This window comes from Schistocerca nitens, chromosome 6, assembly GCF_023898315.1.
Source record: "Schistocerca nitens isolate TAMUIC-IGC-003100 chromosome 6, iqSchNite1.1, whole genome shotgun sequence".
Lineage (NCBI taxonomy): Eukaryota > Metazoa > Arthropoda > Insecta > Orthoptera > Acrididae > Schistocerca > Schistocerca nitens.
The window spans coordinates 539,402,887-539,421,508 of NC_064619.1; the positions used below are offsets into that span (position 1 = coordinate 539,402,887).

The following is an 18,622-nucleotide window of genomic DNA, read 5'->3' on the forward strand; positions in this document are numbered from 1 at the left end:
ACAATTTTTCAGGCAAAGAATGTGAAATGTGGACACTATAATGAATAAACATAGTGTTCAGGAGTGATTAAAACACTGACAAAGAATATGGTATAAAATATCAAACCCTGAAGAAGAAAAAGTTAGATACAGCAAAACAAATCATACACAATGGTCATGACTGATTGACTGCAGCTGAATTGCATTTTTCCTTAGATGTCGCAAAGTCTTAAACTGGAAGAATAAATGGCTGTGGTCAATGTTACAAAGTCTGACTGAAAAACAATATTTAATAATACATGAAAATTCCTTCCTACTTTTCAAACCTGTTTATTGTATTCTATAGATATTACCATGCCCAAACTTCTCCCCAGCCCTTTCAGCACAACAAATTATTTACTTAATTTTACACTACATTTTTAAAATGCAAATCTTGTGAATACTTACTTCCAGCCTCTTGAAAAAGTTGCTCATCTTTGTGAGTATCAAATATTCCATTAATTTCCCACACTGCATTGCTTGCTCTGGCAAAAGGAAAACTACAAATTCAGAGACAAGATCAGGGTAGTTGTGCAGAACAGAAGACACCTTCCTGTACAAGTCAGGAACAGTAGCTATTTTGCTTCCAAAATCACTTAGAACTTCCAAAAACAGTTGATAAGTATCACTATCCTTCCCTTCCAATGTCTCTTTCACCTTCAGGAAATAGGCCTGTGCAAAACCTGTTTTGCAAATGAAATGTACATATCATCAGATAAATTTCTATCTGCACATAATTATTCATGTAGCAATATCCTGAGAATAACTACAGCAAGCACCCTAAGGGACGAATTACTTCAGGTATGCTCTGTGAAGGCAAGACAAAAGGAAGGGATGAAATCAAAGCAATTTAGACATGGAACACCAACTGAATGAGACCACGATAAATGAATTGTCAATCAACCAGGGTCCATCACTGAAGGCATTCATCTTAAATGATTTAGAGACAGTAGAGACAAATCAAGCTATTATTAATAAAACATTAAAGTAAACATTGATAATGTAAATGATTATTGTTAAAGAATACCAATTTTCATCTGCAAATTGTGCTTAACAAAAATGTAGATCGAACCGATGGCTTAATAGGTACAAGCTCAAGTGACACAAATAACACAGAATAATTACTGAATTAAATGGCAAATTCAATCACAGAAATTGATAAAATCACAGACAAAAAGGTTAGTCTGCACTTACATTCATCAGACACAATTCCTAGTACTGCTGGCACAAACACTTGAGAAGAAAATAATAATACTAGCTTTCAGAATTAAACACTCTTTCAGCAAAATAGAAAGAGGGACTGACAAAGGAAGGTTGGATTAGGGGAGAGAGGGCAAGTCACTCAGACTCTAGGTTGAGAGATTCATGCTCGTTGTAAGGGCACAATGGTGAAAAAATTGTCAATAGAGGACGTGAAAGGTGGTATATTGGTAAGCAATGTGCCAACTGTGGTACAGAGATAATAGAAATGATAGACATAAAGCATTAAAAGATAGAGACAAATGAGAGAAATGAAAAGTGGAAAGAAAATAAAATTACCCTCCAGTGGATACTCCAACTACAAATAGCATTGTCTTGTACCAGTCCATCTTTGTTTTACAATTGTAAGCCCCTACCTATTCCTTCATCACTGTTCCAGCTAACAAAGTTGTTAAGTTGTCTTGTCCTTTATCCAGGAGAGCAGCAAGCTATACAAAAAAATTATGATCCATGCATGAAAATAACCCAGATACTCAGCTAGCAGTACAATCCCACAAGAAGGTGTTTGTCTACGAGATCATTAGTAATCAAATTAAGCGTTTGGCAGGGATCCGATGCAACTACGCTGTTTAATGCTCTGAGGGGATCATTACTGTGGAGTAACACTTACTTGTATGCAACAACAGAGTGATACAATGGAAGTTTATTTTATTACTGTTAAATTAGTAAGTGGTTTACCTCACGTAAGTTCATTTTATTGTTGTTGAATTAAACTAAGATTAAACTCTGATTTTGCTCAGTATGTATGCCTTGGTAACATAAACACAGATATTCTTTACATGTGTACAAAGTATGCAATGCATCCACTTGTGTTAAGAAAATTGGCACACCTATTTGAGAGTTAAGGAATAAAAAGAGAAAAGTAGATAGTGGGACAGAGAAGAAAAGAAGAGAGAAGGTAGAGTGGAAAAAAGGAGGGGGGAAATGAAAATAAAGGTAAAAGAGTAAATAAATAAGAAAATAATACAATAAATGTTGAAAATTTACCATAAAGGTCGAAGGGGGCTTTTCATTACTGGTAATTAAGCACAGGATTTTGGAGGGATGGAGTGTACATTCAATAGCAAGCTTCCATGCACAGAGTTTAAGGAAATTAATGAGGAATGGGAGAATACAAATGGCCCACATTGTAAAGCACTCTTTCAGGTCTCTTCGGTCATCCTGCCGAATCTGCTCAGCAACTGGCAGACTGTTATCTTGGGTCCATTTATGCTTTCATGCTACATAATAAGCCAGGCAGTGAACATACCAGTTTGTGAAAATAATAGTTTCAAATGTTGTGCTGCTACTAATGTTGTAGAATTTACCTGTGGTGGGGCTGGAATCAATGGTAGTGAGTGTGTGCACAGGCAGATTTTACAGTGGGAGCTACTTCAGGGTTAGAAACCTAAGGGTAGAGGTAATGTTTAGGGAAAATCACAATTTTATAAGAATGTCGAGGATGTTAGGACGGCAATGGGAGGTGACAGTTGGCAGTGGGGAATTGATATCAAGGACTGATGTTCTCATTTCTAAACCACATTTCAGGAAGCTATAGTCCTGGAGGACTAATCTATTGAGACATTCAAGACTCTGACAGAAACTGTTGACAAAGAAGGTGCTTACAACTTTTCTGAGAGTGGGAGTTATGTTGGTTGGAAGGCCAGAGGGGGAGACTGACTGCGAAATTTATTTATGGATGCTTTCAGTGGGGAAGTTGTGGCAGACAAAGGCCTGGGAGAGGTTATTCAGAGATATGTAGAGGGATTTGGTGTTGGGGCAGATATTTTTACTACGAATAGCCAGGCTATAGGGAAGGGGGTGTTTGACATGGAAGGGATAACAGCTGGCAAAGTGGAGAATTGTAGCTTATTGATTGGTTTGATACGGATTGAGTTTTGGATGCAATTAGATGGTGATCAACGCTCAAAAAAGTGACTTCAATTTTGGAGAATTAACATGTAAATTTAAGTTGGGAAAAGAAATTAAGCTGTTGCAGGAAATGTAGGAATTGTTCTTCACCATGAATCCACATCACAAATGGACTGCCAATGAAACTTTACCAAGCTATCGTGGCACAGATGCTGAGTGCTGAGGAATACCTCTTCAATGTAGTCAATGACAATGTCGATGTAAGGTGAGGTATCATGGCTTCCATAGATGTCTCCCTCATTTGTTTGTAGGTATGGCCCTCAATGGTGAAAAAGTTATGAGTAAGGATGAAGATGGCTAATGTAACAATGAAAGAGGGAGACTTTCAAGTAGGTGTTGAGACAGGTACTGCTCAATGGTTAATAGGTTTTGTGCACGTGGTATGTTGGTGCAGAACAACGGTCACATCCACTGTTACAAAAGGTACCAACTATCCCATGGGACATCTCAAATCAATTTTCACTCTTCACCCAACTGAAACCTTCCTTGTCACAACAGACAGTACTAGGAACTGCACCCCTAAAGGTAGGTAGTAGCTGATCTTTTTGTTTCTTGGTAATTTTAACATGATAATTATTCAGTTATCAAACTACCTAATTAACTTTATTATTTTTTTACTTGGGTGTCTTCAGTTCTAACTAAAACACATTATAAATTCTGATGCAGTACCATTATTACACTCAGCATTAGGACTAATTTTGTCTCAAAAAGCAGTTGCAATCTGACAAGAGAAATAGATTGTAGAAGAGGAAACATAGTTTTTTGTTTTAAGTATACACAAATAGCAAAACTATATCTCTATAAAAAAATTACTGATCTCTGATATAATACTAAAGGTGCTGAATGAGATGCAATTGGCTGTCAAAAGGGCAATATGTGAAGCCTTCAATGACTACCACAGCAGAATCTTATCAAAAAGACCTCACAAAACCCAAAGATAATCTGGTCAAACATAAAGTCAGTTGGTAACGCAGCAGTTAGTGGAAAATCTTGTCATACATAAAATCAGTTAGGAACAGAGAAGTTAGTGTTCGAATGCTCACAGATGACATAAGAACTGAAAGAGTAAAAGCAGAAATCACGAAGTTTCAAATGTTCCTTTACAAATGGAGACTCAGGAATATTATCCCATTTTAATTCTCACACTACCGCAGAGGTGAGTGGTATGGAGATTGAAACTTCCTGGCAGATTAAAATTGTGTGCCGGACCGAGACTCAAACTGGGGACCTTTGCCTATCGCAGGCAAGTGCTCTTCCAACTGAGCTACCAAACATGACTCATGCCCCATCTTCACAATTGTACTTCCGCCAGTACGTCTCCTATCTTCCAAACTTCACAGGAGTTCTCCTGCAAAACTTGCAGGACTAACGCTACCAGAAGAAAGAATATTGTGGAGACATGGCTCAGCCACAGCCTGGGACATGTTTCCAGAATGAAATTTTCACTCTGCAGCAGAGTGTGCACTGTTCTGAAACTTCCTGGCAGATTCAAGTCTCAGTCTGCCACACAGTTTTAATCTGCCAGGAAGTTTCAAATCAAAGCAAAATCTGCTGCAGAGTGAAAATTTCGTTCTGGTATGAAGATTATTTTCAGCAACATTGAGAAATAGCTTGAATCACTAAAACTGAACAAGGTCTCATGGCCTGACAGAATCCTAGTCAAATTCTAATCAGAATTTGCAACTGAATTAGTCCCTCTCTTAACCATCATACATCGTACATACCTCAAAGAGGTAGGTAGCAGAAATGATCGGCAAAACTATTGCCCAATAGCAATGACTTCCATGTGTTATAGAATCTTAGAAAATATTCTGTGTGAAAGCATAATGAGTTATCTCAATGCTAACCAGCACAGATTTGATAAACTTCCGCCATGTGACACCCAACTAATTCTCACAAGACATCCTGAAAGCACTGGTCCTAGCAATTTCCATGACTTCCACAAGTATCTGACTAAAGGATCACATCAACACATATTAGCTAAAACATGTTCATATGGTGTAGCAAGGGAAATTTCTGCCTGGACTAAGGATTTCTCGGTAGGGAAAGCACAGACACCCTGTTAAGCTGGATGGGGACCCATTGACAGAAGTAGAAGTAATTCTGTCACATTCCAGGAAAGAGTGTTGGAATCCCTGCTGTTTACACTGTATGTTAATGACCTGTACCTCCATGAACCATAGACCTTGCCGTTGGTGAGGAGGCTGGCATGCCTCAGTGATACAGATGGCCGTACAGTAGGTGCAACCACAACGGAGGGGTATCTGTTGAGGGGCCAGACAAACGTGTGGTTCCTGAAGAGGGGAAGTAGCATTTTCAGTAGTTGCAGGGGCAACATTCTGGATGATTGACTGATCTGGCCTTGTAACGCTAACCAAAATGGCCTTGTTGTGCTGGTACTGCGAATGGCTGAAAGCAAGAGGAAATTACAGCAGTAATTTTTCCCAACAGCATGCAGCTTTACTGTATGGTTAAATGATGATGGCGTCCTATTGGGTAAAATATTCCGGAGGTAAAATAGTACCCCATTCGGATCTCCGGGCGGGGACTACTCAAGAGGACGTCTTTATCAGCAGAAAGAAAACTGGCGTTCTACAGATCGGAGTGTGGAATGTCAGATCCCTTAATCGGGCAAGTAGGTTAGAAAATTTAAAAAGGGAAATGGATAGGTTAAAGTTAGATATAGTGGGAATTAGTGAAGTTCTACAAAATCAAATGGGGGTAATGCAGGAATAGGTTTAATAATGAATAAAAAAATTAGGAGTGCAGGTAAGCTACTACAAACATCATAGTGAACGCATTATTGTGGCCAAGATAGACACAAAGCCCATGCCTACTACAGTAGTACAAGTTTATATGCGAACTAGCTCTGCAGATGATGAAGAAATTGATGAAATGTATGACAAGATAAAAGAAATTATTCAGGTAGTGAAGGGAGACGAAAATTTAATAGTCATGGGTGACTGGAATTCGTCAGTAGGAAAAGGGAGAGAAGGAAACATAGTAGGTGAATATGGATTGGGGGGAAGAAATGAAAGAGGAAGTCGCCTTGTAGAATTTTGCACAGAGCATAACCTAATCATAGCTAACACTTGGTTCAAGAATCATAAAAGAAGGTTGTATACATGGAAGAATCCTGGAGATACTAAAAGGTATCAGATAGATTATATAATGGTAAGACAGAGATTTAGGAACCAGGTTTTAAATTGTAAGACATTTCCAGGGGCAGATGTGGACTCTGACCACAATCTACTGGTTATGAACTGCAGATTAAAACTGAAGAAACTGCAAAAAGGTGGGAATTTAAGGAGATGCGACCTGGATAAACTGACTAAACCAGAGGTTGTACAGAGTTTCAGGGAGAGCATAAGGGAACAATTGACAGGAATGGGGGAAAGAAATACAGTAGAAGAAGAATGAATAGCTCTGAGGGACGAGGTAGTGAAGGCAGCAGAGGATCAAGTAGGTAAAAAGACGATGGCTAGTAGAAATCCTTGGGTAACAGAAGAAATATTGCATTTAACTGATGAAAGGAGAAAATATAAAAATGCAGTAAATGAAGCAGGCAAAAAGGAATACAAACGTCTCAAAAATGAAATCGACAGGAAGTGCAAAATGGCTAAGCAGTGATGGCTAGAGGACAAATGTAAGGATGTAGAGACCTATCTCACTAGGGGTAAAAAAGGTACTGCCTACAGGAAAATTAAAGAGAGCTTTGGAGAAAAGAGAACCACTTGTATGAATATCAAGAGCTCAGATGGAAACCCAGTTCTAAGCAAAGAAGGGAAAGCAAAAACGTGGAAGGAGTATGTAGAGGGTCAATACAAGGGCGATGTACTTGAGGGCAATATTATGGAAATGGAAGAGGATGTAGATGAAGATGAAATGGGAGATATGATACTGTGTGAATAGTCTGACAGAGCACTGAAAGACCTGAGTCGAAACAAGGCTCCGGGAGTAGACAACATTCCATCAGAAATACTGACGGCCTTGGGCAAGTCAGTCCTGATAAAACTCTACCATCTGGTGAGCAAGATGTATGAGACAGGCGAAATACCCTCAGACTTCAAGAAGAATATAATAATTCCAATTCCAAAGAAAGCAGGCGTTGACAGATGTGAAAATTACCGAACTATCAGTTTAATAAGTCACGGCTGCAAAATACTAACACGAATTCTTTACAGACGAATGGAAAATCTGGTAGAAGCCGACCTCGGGGAAGATCAGTTTGGATTCCGTAGAAATATGGGAACACGTGAGGCAATACTGACTCTACGACTTATTTTAGAAGCTAGATTAAGAAAAGGCAAACCTACGTTTCTAGCATTTGTAGACTTGGAGAAAGCTTTTGACAATGTTGACTGGAATACTCTCTTTCAAATTCTCAAAGTGGCAGGGGCAAAATACAGGGAGCGAATGGCTATTTACAATTTGTACAGAAACCAGATGGCAGTTATAAGAGTCGAGGGGCATGAAAGGGAAGCAGTGGTTGGGAAGGGAGTGAGACAGGGTTGTAGCCTCTCCTTGATGTTACTCAATCTGTATATTGAGCAAGCAGTAAAGGAAACAAAAGAAAAATTCGGAGTAGGTATTAAAATCCATGGAGAAGAAATAAAAACATTGACGTTCGCCGATGACATTGTAATTCTGTCAGAGACAGCTAAAGACTTGGAAGATCAGTTGAACGGAATGGACAGTGTCTTGAAAGGAGGATATAAGATGAACATCAACAAAAGCAAAACGAGGATAATGGAATGTAGTCGAATTAAGTCGGGTGATGCTGAGGGAATTAGATTAGGAAATGAGACACTTAAAGTAGTAAAAGAGTTTTGCTATTTAGGGAGTAAAATAACTGATAATGGTCGAAGTAGAGAGGATATAAAATGTAAACTGGCAATGGCTAGCAGATTGGAGCGTGGAATGTCAGATCCCTTAATCGGGCCGGTAGGTTAGAAAATTTAAAAAGGGAAATGGATAGGTTAAAGTTAGATATAGTGGGAATTAGTGAAGTTCGGTGGCAGGAGGAACAAGACTTTTGGTCAGGTGATTACAGGGTTATAAATACAAAATCAAATAGGGGTAATGCAGGAGTAGGTTTAATAATGAATAAAAAAAATAGGAGTGCGGGTTAGCTACTATAAACAGCATAGTGAACGCATTATTGTGGCCAAGATAGACACAAAGCCCATGCCTACTACAGTAGTACAAGTTTATATGCGAACTAGCTCTGCAGATGATGAAGAAATTGATGAAATGTATGACAAGATAAAAGAAATTATTCAGGTAGTGAAGGGAGACGAAAATTTAATAGTCATGGGTGACTGGAATTCGTCAGTAGGAAAAGGGAGAGAAGGAAACATAGTAGGTGAATATGGATTGGGGGGAAGAAATGAAAGAGGAAGTCGCCTTGTAGAATTTTGCACAGAGCATAACCTAATCATAGCTAACACTTGGTTCAAGAATCATAAAAGAAGGTTGTATACATGGAAGAATCCTGGAGATACTAAAAGGTATCAGATAGATTATATAATGGTAAGACAGAGATTTAGGAACCAGGTTTTAATTTGTAAGACATTTCCAGGGGCAGATGTGGATTCTGACCACAATCTATTGGTTATGATCAGCAGATTGAAACTGAAGAAACTGCAAAAAGGTGGGAATTTAAGGATATGGGACCTAGATAAACTGAAAGAACCAGAGGTTGTAGAGAGTTTCAGGGACAGCATAAGGGAACAATTGACAGGAATGGGGGAAAGAAATACAGTAGAAGAAGAATGGGTAGCTCTGAGGGATGAAGTAGTGAAGGCAGCAGAGGATCAAGTAGGTAAAAAGACGAGTGCTAGTAGAAATCCTTGGGTAACAGAAGAAATATTGCATTTAATTGATGAAAGGAGAAAATATAAAAATGCAGTAAATGAAGCAGGCAAAAAGGAATACAAACGTCTCAAAAATGAAATCGACAGGAAGTGCAAAATGGCTAAGCAGGGATGGCTAGAGGACAAATGTAAGGATGTAGAGGCTTGTCTCACTAGGGGTAAGATACATACTGCCGACAGGAAAATTAAAGAGACCTTTGGAGAGAAGAGAACCACTTGTATGAATATCAAGAGCTCAGATGGCAACCCAGTTCTAAGCAAAGAAGGGAAGGCAGAAAGGTGGAAGGAGTATATAGAGGGTTTATACAAGGGCGAAGTACTTGAGGACAACATTATGGAAATGGAAGAGGATGTAGATGAAGACGAAATGGGAGATAAGATACTGCGTGAAGAGTTTGACAGAGCACTGAAAGACCTGAGTCGAAACAAGGCCCCGGGAGTAGACAACATTCCAGTAGAACTACTGATGGCCTTGGGAGAGCCATTCATGACAAAACTCTACCATCTGGTGAGCAAGATGTATGAGACAGGCGAGACTTCAAGAAGAATATAATAATTCCAATCCCAAAGAAAGCAGGTGTTGACAGATGTGAAAATTACCGAACTATCAGTTTAATAAGTCACAGCTGCAAAATACTAACGCGAATTCTTTACAGACGAATGGAAAAACTGGTAGAAGCGGACCTCGGGGAAGATAAGTTTGGATTCCGTAGAAATGTTGGAACACGTGAGGCAATACTAACCTTACGACTTATCTTAGAAGAAAGATTAAGAAAAGGCAAACCTACGTTTCTAGCATTTGTAGACTTAGAGAAAGCTTTTGACAATGTTAACTGGAATACTCTCTTTCAAATTCTCAAAGTGGCAGGGGTAAAATACAGGGAGCGAAAGGCTATTTACAATTTGTACAGAAACCAGATGGCAGTTGTAAGAGTCGAGGGGCATGAAATGGAAGCAGTGGTTGGGAAAGGAGTGAGACGGGGTTGTAGCCTCTCCCCGATGTTATTCAGTCTGTATATTGAGCAAGCAGTAAAGGAAACAAAAGAAAAATTCGGAGTAGGCATTAAAATTCATGGAGAAGAAGTAAGAACTTTGAGGTTCGCCGATGACATTGTAATTCTGTCAGAGACAGCAAAAGAGTTGGAAGAGCAGTTGAACGGAATGGACAGTGTCTTGAAAGGAGGATATAAGATGAACATCAACAAAAGCAAAACGAGGATAATGGAATGTAGTCGAATTAAGTCGGGTGATGCTGAGGGAATTAGATTAGGAAATGAGACACTTAAAGTAGTAAAAGAGTTTTGCTATTTAGGGAGTAAAATAACTGATAATGGTCGAAGTAGAGAGAATATAAAATGTAAACTGGCAATGGCTAGCAGATTGGAGCGTGGAATGTCAGATCCCTTAATCGGGCCGGTAGGTTAGAAAATTTAAAAAGGGAAATGGATAGGTTAAAGTTAGATATAGTGGGAATTAGTGAAGTTCGGTGGCAGGAGGAACAAGACTTTTGGTCAGGTGATTACAGGGTTATAAATACAAAATCAAATAGGGGTAATGCAGGAGTAGGTTTAATAATGAATAAAAAAAATAGGAGTGCGGGTTAGCTACTATAAACAGCATAGTGAACGCATTATTGTGGCCAAGATAGACACAAAGCCCATGCCTACTACAGTAGTACAAGTTTATATGCGAACTAGCTCTGCAGATGATGAAGAAATTGATGAAATGTATGACAAGATAAAAGAAATTATTCAGGTAGTGAAGGGAGACGAAAATTTAATAGTCATGGGTGACTGGAATTCGTCAGTAGGAAAAGGGAGAGAAGGAAACATAGTAGGTGAATATGGATTGGGGGGAAGAAATGAAAGAGGAAGTCGCCTTGTAGAATTTTGCACAGAGCATAACCTAATCATAGCTAACACTTGGTTCAAGAATCATAAAAGAAGGTTGTATACATGGAAGAATCCTGGAGATACTAAAAGGTATCAGATAGATTATATAATGGTAAGACAGAGATTTAGGAACCAGGTTTTAATTTGTAAGACATTTCCAGGGGCAGATGTGGATTCTGACCACAATCTATTGGTTATGATCAGCAGATTGAAACTGAAGAAACTGCAAAAAGGTGGGAATTTAAGGATATGGGACCTAGATAAACTGAAAGAACCAGAGGTTGTAGAGAGTTTCAGGGACAGCATAAGGGAACAATTGACAGGAATGGGGGAAAGAAATACAGTAGAAGAAGAATGGGTAGCTCTGAGGGATGAAGTAGTGAAGGCAGCAGAGGATCAAGTAGGTAAAAAGACGAGTGCTAGTAGAAATCCTTGGGTAACAGAAGAAATATTGCATTTAATTGATGAAAGGAGAAAATATAAAAATGCAGTAAATGAAGCAGGCAAAAAGGAATACAAACGTCTCAAAAATGAAATCGACAGGAAGTGCAAAATGGCTAAGCAGGGATGGCTAGAGGACAAATGTAAGGATGTAGAGGCTTGTCTCACTAGGGGTAAGATACATACTGCCTACAGGAAAATTAAAGAGACCTTTGGAGAGAAGAGAACCACTTGTATGAATATCAAGAGCTCAGATGGCAACCCAGTTCTAAGCAAAGAAGGGAAGGCAGAAAGGTGGAAGGAGTATATAGAGGGTTTATACAAGGGCGAAGTACTTGAGGACAACATTATGGAAATGGAAGAGGATGTAGATGAAGACGAAATGGGAGATAAGATACTGCGTGAAGAGTTTGACAGAGCACTGAAAGACCTGAGTCGAAACAAGGCCCCGGGAGTAGACAACATTCCAGTAGAACTACTGATGGCCTTGGGAGAGCCATTCATGACAAAACTCTACCATCTGGTGAGCAAGATGTATGAGACAGGCGAGACTTCAAGAAGAATATAATAATTCCAATCCCAAAGAAAGCAGGTGTTGACAGATGTGAAAATTACCGAACTATCAGTTTAATAAGTCACAGCTGCAAAATACTAACGCGAATTCTTTACAGACGAATGGAAAAACTGGTAGAAGCGGACCTCGGGGAAGATAAGTTTGGATTCCGTAGAAATGTTGGAACACGTGAGGCAATACTAACCTTACGACTTATCTTAGAAGAAAGATTAAGAAAAGGCAAACCTACGTTTCTAGCATTTGTAGACTTAGAGAAAGCTTTTGACAATGTTAACTGGAATACTCTCTTTCAAATTCTCAAAGTGGCAGGGGTAAAATACAGGGAGCGAAAGGCTATTTACAATTTGTACAGAAACCAGATGGCAGTTGTAAGAGTCGAGGGGCATGAAATGGAAGCAGTGGTTGGGAAAGGAGTGAGACGGGGTTGTAGCCTCTCCCCGATGTTATTCAGTCTGTATATTGAGCAAGCAGTAAAGGAAACAAAAGAAAAATTCGGAGTAGGCATTAAAATTCATGGAGAAGAAGTAAGAACTTTGAGGTTCGCCGATGACATTGTAATTCTGTCAGAGACAGCAAAAGAGTTGGAAGAGCAGTTGAACGGAATGGACAGTGTCTTGAAAGGAGGATATAAGATGAACATCAACAAAAGCAAAACGAGGATAATGGAATGTAGTCGAATTAAGTCGGGTGATGCTGAGGGAATTAGATTAGGAAATGAGACACTTAAAGTAGTAAAAGAGTTTTGCTATTTAGGGAGTAAAATAACTGATGATGGTCGAAGTAGAGAGGATATAAAATGTAGACTGGCAATGGCAAGGAAATCGTTTCTGAAGAAGAGAAATTTGTTAACATCGAGTATAGATTTAAGTGTCAGGAAGTCGTTTCTGAAGGTATTTGTATGGAGTGTAGCCATGTATGGAAGTGAAACATGGACGATAACTAGTGTGGACAAGAAGAGAATAGAAGCTTTCGAAATGTGGTGCTACAGAAGAATGCTGAAGATAAGGTGGATAGATCACATAACTAATGAGGAGATATTGAATAGGATTGGAGAGAAGAGAAGTTTGTGGCACAACTTGACTAGAAGAAGGGATCGGTTGGTAGGACATGTTTTGAGGCATCAAGGGATCACAAATATAGCATTGGAGGGCAGCGTGGAGGGTAATAACCATAGAGGGAGACCAAGAGATGAATACACTAAGCAGATCCAGAAGGATGTAGGCTGCAGTAGGTACTGGGAGATGAAGAAGCTTGCACAGGATAGAGTAGCATGGAGAGCTGCATCAAACCAGTCTCAGGACTGAAGACCACAACAACAACAACAATGGCTAGGAAAGCGTTTCTGAAGAACACAAATTTGTTAACATCGAGTATAGATTTAAGTGTCAGGAAGTCGTTTCTGAAAGTACTTGTATGGGGTGTAGCCATGTATGGAAGTGAAACGTGGACGATAAATAGTTTAGACAAGAAGAGAATAGAAGCTTTCAAAATGTGGTGCTACAGAAGAATGCTGAAGAGTAGATGGGTAGATCACATAACTAATGAGGAGGTATTCAATAGAATTGGGGAGGAGAGGAGTTAGTGGCACAACTTGACAAGAAGAAGGGACCGGTTGGTAGGACATGTTCTGAGGCATCAAGAAATCACAAATTTAGCATTGGAGGGCAGTGTGGAGGGTAAAAATTGTAGAGGGAGACCAAGAGATGAATACACTAAGCAGATTCAGAGGGATGTAGGTTGCAGTAAGTACAGGGAGATGAATAAGCTTGCACAGGATGGAGTAGCATGGAGAGCTGCATCAAACCAGTCTCAGGACTGAAGACCACAACAAACAACAACAAAGACTCTGAAGATGTCTCCAGCTTTGGAAGATGAAATGTTAGGGAGAGAATTACACCTTGGACCCTGGCATAAAGCCAATAGAACAAATATCACCAACAATGCAAATACTGGCAGTGAAAGCTTGCATTTTGGTCCTTATATTGTCTGCCATGTCATTGCTGTGCTGTTCATCTTATATCCTCCTTTCAAGAGACTGTCCATTCCATTCAGCTGCTCTTCCAGGTCCTTTGCTGTCTCTGACAGAATTACAATGTCATCGGCGAACGTCAATGTTTTTATTTCTTCTCCATGGATTTTAATACCTACTCCGAATTTTTCTTTTGTTTCCTTTACTGCTTGCTCAATATACAGATTGAATAACATCAGGGAGAGGCTACAACCCTGTCTCATTCCCTTCCCAACCACTGCTTCCCTTTCATGTCCCTCAACTCTTATAACTGCCATCTGGTTTCTGTACAAATTGTAAATAGTCTTTCGCTCCCTGTATTTTACCCCTGCCACCTTTAGAATTTGAAAGAGAGTATTCCAGTCAACATTGTCAAAAGCTTTCTCTAAGTCTACAAATGCTAGAAACGTAGGTTTGCCTTTTCTTAATCTTTCTTCTAAGATAAGTCATAGGGTCAGTATTGCCTAACGTGTTCCAAAATTTCTACGGAATCCAAACTTATCTTCCCCGAGGTCGGCTTCTACTAGTTTTTCCATTTGTTTGTAAAGGATTTGTGTTAGTAGTTTGCAGCTGTGACTTATTAAACTGATAGTTCAGTAATTTTCACATCTGTCAACGCCTGCTTTCTTTGGGATTGGAATTATTATATTCTTCTTGAAGTATGAGGGTATTTCACCTGTCTCCTACATTTTGCTCACCAGATGGTGGTGTTTTGTCATGAATGGCTCTCCCAAGGCTGTCAGAAGTTCTAATGGAATGTTGCCTACTCCTGGGGCCTTGTTTCAACTTAGGTCTTTCAGTGCTCTGTCTAACTCTTCACGCAGTATCATATCTCCCATTTCATCTTCATCTACATCCTCTTCCATTTCCATAATATTGCCTTCAAGTACATCGCCCTTGTACAGACCCTCTACATACTCCTTCCACGTTTTTGCTTTCCCTTCTTTGCTTAGAACTGGGTTTCCATCTGAGCTCTTGATATTCATACAAGTGGTTCTCTTTTCTCCAAAGGTCTCTTTAATTTTCCTGTAGGCAATATCTATCTTACCCCTGGTGAGATAAGCCTCTACATCCTTACATTTGTCCTCTAGCCATCCCTGCTTAGCCATTTTGCAGCTCCTGTGAATCTCATTTTTGAGACATTTGTATTCCTTCTTGCCTGCTTCATTTACCGCATTTTTATATTTTCTCCTTTCATCAATTAAGTTCAATATTTCTTCTGTTACCCAATGACTTCTAGTAGCCCTCGTCTTTTTACCTACTTTATCCTCTGCTGCCATCACTACTTCAGCCCTCAAAGCTACCCACTCTTCTTCTACTGTATTTCTTTCCCCCATTCCTGTCAATTGTTCTCTTATGCTCTGCCTGAAACTCTGTATAACCTCATGTTTAGTCAGTTTATCCAGGTGCCATCTCCTTAAATTCCCACCTTTTTGCTGTTACTTCAGTTTTATCAGTCTTTAAAGACTCAGAAAGCAGTTTCAGCCAGTCTGAAACAAGCTCAACAAGCCAAATAAATATCCACACAATGGTCAGAGAATCATGCCGACGTATGATATGGAGCTTGCAGGGTGGAAGAGTTGGCACTGTTTGTTTTATTTAGAGCTATGGCTCACAACATATCTAATTTCAAACTGTCTTCTTTTCTGTTGAAGTTGTTTTTGGCTTTTATATTTATATAGGCTCTCTGTACATTCTAGCATAAAAATGCATAGCAACAAAAATAATCAGTTTTTGAAAATATAATGTACCTGAATAGATAAAAAAATCTACTCACCAAGTACTGGCAGGAGAACACACTTATAAATGCATTGAAATTTGTAAGCTTTCAGAGCCAGTGGCTCTTTCTTCTGGTAGAAGGATTGAAGGGGGAGGAAGAGGGATGAAGGAAAAAGGTCTGGTGAGATTTAGGAAACATGGAGAGTTTGGAAAAGTTGCCCAGAACCCTGGGTCAGGGAAGACTTACCAGTTGGGATGAGAAAGAAAGACTGATTGGTGGGAACTGTACCAGACGAGATTCGAAAACCTGACAGCTTAAAGGTGGAAGAGACGGTAATACGCAAGACAGAAATTACTTCCAAAACACGGTGCATGAGTTAATAAGAGCAGAAAGCTAAGTATGTTGCATGTGATAGAGGTGGGAGGGAGGGAGTGGGGCTTGGAAAAGTAGACAGGTCATAAAATGAAAGATATATAAAACTAAAAGGGAGTGAAGAAAGGAATAGTTACTGTGAAGAAATGCTGAGACCAAAGAAATTATCATAACGCCAGTTCCCTCCTGTGGAGATTGAGACACAGATGTCTGGTTGGAACAATCCAGATGATGTGTGTGGTACTGTTGTTTGTTAGTAGGTTTAATGTGAACAGAATGATGTAGCTGACCTTCAGTGACGATGGTCCCATTCCAAATCCCACACAACTTTCCTTGATGTTGACCCCTGTCTGGTTTCGAAACACGGATGACATCTTTGCCTTATGGAGTCATGATGAGGCTGAAGTGTTAACATTCTTGGAATATCTAATCCAGTCACCCAATTACATTTCACATGGTTCTATTCCGAATTCATACTACTTTTCTTGATGTTGACCTCATCCTCATTGAAGGTCAGTTGTGCATTTCTGTTCAAATTAAACCTACTAACAAACAAAAACATTTATTCACAGTAACTATTTCTTTCTTCACTCTCTTCGAGTTTTCTATATCTTTCACTTTTTGACCTGTCTATTTTTCCCTGCCCCTCTCCCACTCCTATGATATACACTGTACTTAACTTTCCACTCTTATTAACTCATGCACAATGTTTCGGCAGTAATCTCTGTCTTGTGTATTGCCTCAAGGAGCACCTTCAAGCTCTCAGGTTTTCAAATCTCCTCTAGTGCAGTTCCCACAGTCAGTCTTTCCTTCTCATCCCATATGGTAAGTCTTCCCTGAACCAGAGTTCTGAACAACTTTTTCGGATTCTCTCCATTTCCTAAACCTCACAAGTCCTTTTCCTTCTCTGTTCTTCCTTTGCTTTCACCCTTTCCGCCACATGAAGGAGCCACTGCCCTCGCAAGCTTGCAAATTTCACTTATCATTAAATGTGTGTTCTCTTGCTGCTGCTTGGTGTGTAGATTTTTTTATCTATTGAATTAATCTACTCTACCATAGTAATGATTATATCTTGACAAAACAACAATGTCAGGGAAATGAATTTGGTGGTTCCCTGATCTCAGTGCATGATCCGTTACTGCTAATTTATCCATACAGCCCAGGCAACAACTGCTTCCTTAAGGCAAGTGTTAATGCTTCTTTTTGCAGTTTTTATGTACACTTGACCATAAATGCAAGGGATTTTATATACTCTTACTGTGGCAAACAACAAGCAACATCCTTTGCAGTGTTCAACTATTTGCATAAATTTCTTGTTGGTTTGAACAATGTACCAACACCATGTTTTCTGAGTACTCTGTTGATGCAATTAATAACAGTTTTTACAAAGTGCAAGAAAACTTTCCCTTTAGTTGGTTCTTTTTCACTAGAAGCTCTAGACCTTTCAGGGGGCAGTGCCCTATTCATCTCTTTGTCAGAGTAGCTGTTTCTACTTAAGGCAACATTGTTACACAGATTATTTTAGCCCTGTCCTCCAATGTTTTGATTACTCCTCTTTTCTGCTTGAGATGGTGACTGGAATTTCTGTGAAGATATCTTCTATACTTCTGTCAGGTTTTCTAAGTATCTGGAACCCAAAAGTGAAATTTTACCTTTTTTTCTCTTACCACGGTGAACTTTATATCAGAATAAATATTATTCAGAATATTCAGAAATTCTGAGAGTTCCTTTTCTCCATGAGGCCACACATTGAAAAATTTGAAAGAGCAGTCCTTCAGATGGTGAAGAAGAAACACTCATTTTGGTTTTGGTATGTGGATAATACTTTCATTGTATGACCCCATGAAGAAAATAAATTCTCAGAATTTTTAAATTTTCTGAGTAATATTAATTCAAGTTCACTATGGAAAAACAGAAAGATGGTCATATTTAATTTTTGGATGTACAGATACTTAGAAAACCTATAAGAAATTCAGGGCATAAAGTATATAGAATGCCCACTCACATGAAGAGACACCTTCATAAAACCTCCAATTACCTTCTCAAGCAGAAAAGAGACATTATCAAAACATGGGTGGACTAGGCTGAAAAAATATGTGAACCACAATATTTGGAGGACGAGCTTAATCATTTACGAACAGCCTTCAGAAAAAACAACTAGTCTGGGAAAGAGAGAAATAGGGCACTACACCCTACAAGGTCTAGAGCTTATAATGAAAAAGAACCATTTAAAGGGAAAGTTTTCCCTCTATTTGTAAAAATTGTCACAGATCACATCAGAGGAGCACCCAGAAAACATGGTATTGGTACAGTGTTTAAACTAATAAGAATGGTGTGTGAATATTTGAACACTGCAAAGGACCTAATCCCATCGCTTGCCACGGCAGCAGCATATAAAATCCCTTGAACTTGTGGTCAAGTGTAAATAGGAACTGCGAAAAGATACATTAACATCCGCTTAAGCAACACAAGCAATCATCACCTAGACAATACAGATAACCCAGCAGTAGCAGATCATGCACCAGGACCGAGGAACCACCAAATTAATTT

At 39.2% G+C, this 18,622-nt stretch overlaps 1 protein-coding gene across 2 annotated transcripts in view; it reads right to left on the reverse strand.

Annotated features, from left to right (window-relative positions):
• The window catches only part of LOC126262864 (uncharacterized), a 178,413-nt gene that overhangs the window by 58,790 nt on the left and 101,001 nt on the right, over positions 1-18,622 (reverse strand). For both annotated transcript variants that reach the window (XM_049959731.1, XM_049959730.1), the window contains exon 5: positions 427-701. In XM_049959731.1, coding sequence (XP_049815688.1) covers positions 427-701 — 275 coding nt within the window. The remainder of the gene's footprint in view (positions 1-426; positions 702-18,622) is intronic.